General features: G+C 33.5%; 1 protein-coding gene across 2 annotated transcripts in view; it reads left to right on the top strand.

Moving 5' to 3' along the window:
* Positions 1 to 6000, top strand: part of GUCY1A2 (guanylate cyclase 1, soluble, alpha 2) — a 356160-nt gene that overhangs the window by 248502 nt on the left and 101658 nt on the right. For both annotated transcript variants that reach the window (XM_012659179.1, XM_012659180.1), the window contains exon 5: positions 3698 to 4183. In XM_012659179.1, coding sequence (XP_012514633.1) covers positions 3698 to 4183 — 486 coding nt within the window. The remainder of the gene's footprint in view (positions 1 to 3697; positions 4184 to 6000) is intronic.

The following is a 6000-nucleotide window of genomic DNA, read 5'->3' as shown; positions in this document are numbered from 1 at the left end:
TTATTCTATCTAGTCAGAGAACGTACTCTGTATAATTTCAATGTTTAAAATTTGTTTTGGTGTTTTTCTGTGTGGGCCAGAATTTGATCTATCTTGGTGTATGTTCCATGAACTCATGAAAAAATGTATTGTGTTATTTTGGATGTTTTGAGTGGAATGTCATGTGTGTGCGTGTGTGCGTGTGTGTGTGTGTGTGTGTGTGTGTGTCTGTCTATAATTAGGTCCTATTCATAGATTTTTTTGTTATTATCTGTATTACTTCCCTGTAGCTGCTGTAACAAATTACCACAAACTTGACAGCTTAAAACAACGTAAACTTATTCTTTCATAGTCCTGGGTGCTAGAAACCTAAAATCAAAGTGTCAGTAGGACCATGTTCTCTCCACAGGCTCTGAGGTAGAACCTGTTCCTTGCTTCTTCTAGTTTCTTGTGGCTACTGGCATGTCTTGTGTTTCTTGGTTTGTGGTCACATCACTCCAATCTCTGTGTCTGTGTTCATGTCACTTTCTTCTCTTTGTGTGTGCGTATGTGTGTGTGTAATCTCTGTCTGCCTTTCTTGTAAGGACAATCATGATGAGTAACAGAATGTATTATAATTTTTGTTTCAGTCATCACATATGGTTTAGAGAAATCATGAGAAGAGGATAATCAAATGTATTTACCCATATTTCGAGTCTTTCTGTTCTTTATATTTCCTTCCTGATGCTCTAAGATTCTTATCTTATCATTTTCTTTCTGTTTAAAGATCTTTATTCAGCCATTCTTTAAGAGTACGTCCACAACAACAAATATTTTTACCTTTGTTTGTCTGCAAATGCCTTTATTTTCCCCTCATTCTTGAAGGATAGTTTCTCCAGATGTAGAATTTACAGTTGTCAGTTCTTATATTTTAATATTTCAAAAATAATGTACTACTTTCTTCTGGGCTCTAGAATTTCAGATGACAAAATAGCTGCCATTTGGATTGGCATTCCCTTTAAGTAATATGTCGTTTCTTTCTGGCTCCTTTCAATATTTTTTCTTTCTATTTAATTTTTAGAAGTTTAGTTATGATGTCTTTTGCAGTTGATTTTTTTTGAGTTTATCCTATTTGGAGTCCATGTAGCTTGTGGAATCTGTAGGTTTATGTCTTTCACCAAATTTGAGACATTTTCAGCCATACTTTCCTCAAATGTTATTTCACCTCTACTCTCTTTCTCCTCTCCTTTTTGAACTCTCATGATATGAATGTGTGATTTTTTTGTATTGTCCTATATAGGTCCCTGAAACTATTTTTTTCAGTCTATTTTCTCTCTATTGTTTAGATTGAGTAAATTCCATTAAACTTCCTCAAATTCACTGATTCTATCCTCTGTCATCTACACTCTAATTTTGAGCCCATACGGCAAGTTTTCTATTTTTATTGCTATAATTTTTTCAGTTCTGTAATTTCCATTTGTTATTTTTATATCTTGATTTGCTTACTGAGATTTTGGGTTTTTTAAAATTCATTTTAAAAGAACTTGTAATTACTTGTTGAAATATTTTATGATGCCTTCCTTAAAATTCTTGACAGATAATTCCAACATCTGTTTCCTTTCAGTGTTGGCATCAATTCTTAGTCTTTTCTCATTTAAGTTGTTATTTTTCTGGTTCTTATTATGATGGTTGATTTTCCTATTATATCCTGGATAGTTTGGCCAAGTGATGAGGAAGAGAGACAGACAGAGGGAGAGATAAAGACCAAATGAAGAGAGGAGGGTGAAAAAAGTATAACTCCAAAAAGCACAAGAGAGGAGGGAGAAGAAAGCAAGATGGGGAAGAATAAGAAAATAATTGGAAAGAAATGTGAGGGGAAAGAGAGAGAGAGAGAGAGAGAGAGTGAGAGAGAGCGGGTTACACTAGATATAAATTTAAATCTATGAGCATCAGGTGCTATTATTACCATTTAAAAATAGTTATCTCTACAAAGCTTATCGGAGGTTTTTGCTCTTTTTGTAAATCTTAAGAAAAAATTTTATATACCAATTTTGAACTATGGGATTCTACATTACATATATCTTCCTTGCTATGCCCTTAATAACCTAACAATGGGGAAGTATATATCATTAATAACACCTCTTTCCAAAAAAGCATATCAATCATATATAAAACAATCTGGAAATACCTTACAGAACAATTATTTTCTTTGTATTCAAACCACAGCCTGCAGTCTTTCGAGAGCTCACTTTGGGTGGAGAATTGGCAGTGTCTTCTTCATCCTATTCTCAGACCTATATGGATTTGGTTTCCCGCCATACTCTGATATCTTTGAAAAGGGGAACACATTTTATATTTTTGTTCTTATCATCCAGAGCAGTAGAAATAGAAGAAAATAAATACTTCAGTGAATAATGAGAGTAATATGAATAAAAGGATGAAATATTAAACTTTAGCAGAAACTTTACACAAGTTAAAGTGACCATTTCATTTCATCAAAATTATAACATCAAGAATTCAAATTTATTTCTTTATATAAATGAGATCCTCAAGAATGATGCAGGAGAGCAAAATAAAAATATTTGCAAACTTAAAAATCCAAATCCCTATAGTTTACCCCATATTTGTTCAATGCTTCCAGTTTCATCGACTAGCCTAAATACTTCATGCTATGATGTAGAAAGGAAAATAAATGTATTGAGCACCTCCTATGTGGTAGTGGAATGTGACACAGATGAAACTGATACACAGCCTCAGCTGGTCAACTCTTAGCCTGTTCTTTCCAAGTAATTGCAACTAGCTTTCTCTCCAGGTGTGCTGAAATACTTTGGTGTAACCCAAATAGCTATGTTTGGATAGCCATACCCTAAATCCACCTTCCTTTCCTACTGGTGCTCATCCTCTCTGTGGTGTTCATTAGGTTACCAAACTAAGATAGCATATACCTGTGCTTACTAAGTTTTCCATTAAACATCAGTTCCTCATTCTCCAGTGAAAGGGCACAGAAAGGGGAAATAGATTTAAATACTACACCCTCAGATTCCTTATCTTACTTAATTAAATTGCTTTAGTGGTATCATTTTTTTTTTTTTTTGGTTTATTCTTAGTTAGTTGAGTGATAGCTATTTTCTAGTGGTACTGGCTTAATAATATTCAGTTTATATTATTATTTTAAAAGCTGAGTGAATTTCCAGTAATCTAGTCAGTGCAATGACTACTACATTTTCAAAAAACTACGGCCAGTTGAAAAATGACTTACATAAGGCCAAACAATTATTTTGATTCATGTTAATAACCTAGATTTTCTGTCTGAAAGGAGTATTATTTTAATGACAGTTAAATGTAGTTATTTTGACAGATGAATTTATCCTAATTCTATTTTTATTAAGCAAGTTAAAAGCTTTTGAATTGGCTCATAAACCAGTTTCATGATGTATCTGGGAGTAATTTCATCTTGAATAAAAAATATTTTTCTGTTTCATTTTTCAATGATCTCATTCACCATTGCATTATTGTCTTTAGAAAATGGTCGAATGAGACACAAGACAATTGTTTCTATGCAGAACCATGAATTTTACACTGACTGAAAATCAGATTTACATTTGCTTATGTGAATGCAGTAAGTCAATATAGCTAATAAAACATTTCTTTTTCCTCCTATTCATCTAATAATATACATTAATTTTTGTGAACCTTTTATGTAAACAATACTGATCAAAATTTCATGTTAATTTCTCAGGTGATGGAAGTCAAAGGACAAATGATCCATGTCCCAGAATCAAATTCCATTCTATTTTTGGGCTCTCCATGTGTGGACAAGTTGGATGAACTCATGGGCCGAGGGCTGCATCTCTCAGACATCCCCATCCATGATGCCACCCGAGATGTTATTTTGGTTGGCGAGCAGGCCAAGGCCCAAGATGGCTTGAAGAAGAGGATGGATAAATTAAAGGCAACTTTAGAAAGAACTCACCAGGCCCTGGAAGAAGAGAAAAAGAAGACAGTGGATCTTCTATATTCTATTTTCCCTGGCGATGTAGCCCAGCAGTTGTGGCAAGGGCAGCAAGTGCAGGCCAGAAAGTTTGATGATGTCACCATGCTCTTTTCAGACATTGTTGGCTTCACAGCCATATGTGCCCAGTGTACTCCCATGCAAGTGATCAGCATGCTGAATGAACTGTACACCAGATTTGACCACCAGTGTGGATTTTTGGATATCTATAAGGTAAGGGAGTTTAGTTACTTATAGATAAATATTATTTAACAGTAAATTATTATCTTAATTAAATCCCAAGGATATTTTTTTAAACTTAAATTTGATAGTAAATGACATCTCTTTAATTTAGAAATCTTTATACAGAATACAGGTATTTCTGCTTTATGTGTAAACTTTCATTATAACTTGATTTACAATATTGACATAGGTAATTGTGAATCATGATATTGCTCAGTAAGGAAAAATTCTGTATAGCCTGTCCTCTAAATTCATTATTATTAAAAAATTAAACTTGCAGAATTCTAGGCAACTTTGCCCACATAATTATTCTTGCTTAGAGTAGAGGATTCCAATATAAACTAAGAATTTTTTGTTGACAGTTAAATGGAAATAGCAAGTTATGTTAAAATATGCATTGCACTATCAGTTAGATATGGCTAATCAGAATTTTGCATTGCATTGTCAACTGAGATCCCTTTCCAAAGGACCGATGGTTTTAAGTAGAAGCATCTTAATTTTCCAAGCTACATAATGGAAAAACTTTCAAAATAGGTCCCAATTGCCATTTGTTTGTTTGATTTGGTGAACTCCTTAATTCGTTATTAAAATCATAGCAATATCATGAGTTATTCAGCCCCATATCTACCTAATGAATAACTTTTCATAGAAATTCACATGAATTGCACAATGTCATAGCTCATGTTCATACCATGAACTATTTTCTAAATTTCTAACTGCTACTGAAATTTAAAAATCCCAAAGGCTATACGTTTTTTAAGGACCACAAATCTGCTGATTTTAAAAAATGAAAGAGTTTTTCTAGATTCAAAATATGTATAGAATTTTGGGAATTATGTACAATAACCACGCCACAGAAAAAATAAGGTAAAGCCCACGTTTGTTTTGTGTTAGAAATGTGAAAGGAAACCAGATAAAGCTGAATGCCCAGAGAAGAGAACTACAGGGAGTGGCCCACAGGGACATTCAAAACGTGCTACTATGCAATGAAACCCTAGTCTCTAAATTTGTGGTTGTCCCATCTCAATCATCTATTATTCCATGTTTTCCTATCATTAGAGAGATGATGTAGTGACAAATTATAATTTAAGTGGTACAATTGAGCTAAATTAGGGCCTAATAAGAACGTTCTGTTAAGATAATCAAGCCTACTATAAATTAGGAGGTTGGTGAAGAAGCTATGGATTTTACAGTGCATATTTCAAGCACTGAGAAAATTAAAGCCTTTACAATGCTTGACTGCCAAGATGTTACACATCTCTGACTACTAAGAGCTAGCTAAATTGAAGGAAGCATAGTTATAGTTTTGATTCTCTTGTAATTAGAAAGGCAAATTTTCAGTGAAAAGTCAGCATAAATTATGTACTATATAATATTTTGATTCTTGGATTATAGAGAATGAACAAAATAAAGAAGCAGTAACTTTTTAAATGGAATATAGATGATAATAATAATAATGATGATGATGGCATTGGATATCGAAGTGACCTAATGTAAGTTTTGCCTCATTTTATATGTTTGCCTTTGGGAAACTCTTTGGTTTGAGATAAGAAGAAGCAAGGGAGAGGGTGAGTCCTTCTCCAGTTCCTCCCATTCCATTCCGCCAAGGCTGTAGCATCCCGATGCTATCTTTAATACACTCCCCTTAGAGTTCTCATCTTTTCACCTTTAAGCACTTTCTTAGCTTCACTTTTCTTCAGTTCTATACCCTATAAAATAAAGGTAATAAGTGTATCTATCTCATAGTTACATTGTTAGCATTTCAATCAGCCCCTATATGCAAAGCACTTAAAATAACATCTGGTGTA

Source organism: Propithecus coquereli, unplaced genomic scaffold (genome assembly GCF_000956105.1).
Source record: "Propithecus coquereli isolate 6110/MARCELLA unplaced genomic scaffold, Pcoq_1.0 Scaffold6, whole genome shotgun sequence".
Taxonomy (NCBI): Eukaryota; Metazoa; Chordata; class Mammalia; order Primates; family Indriidae; genus Propithecus; species Propithecus coquereli.
This window is presented reverse-complemented; position numbering and strand designations above follow the sequence as displayed.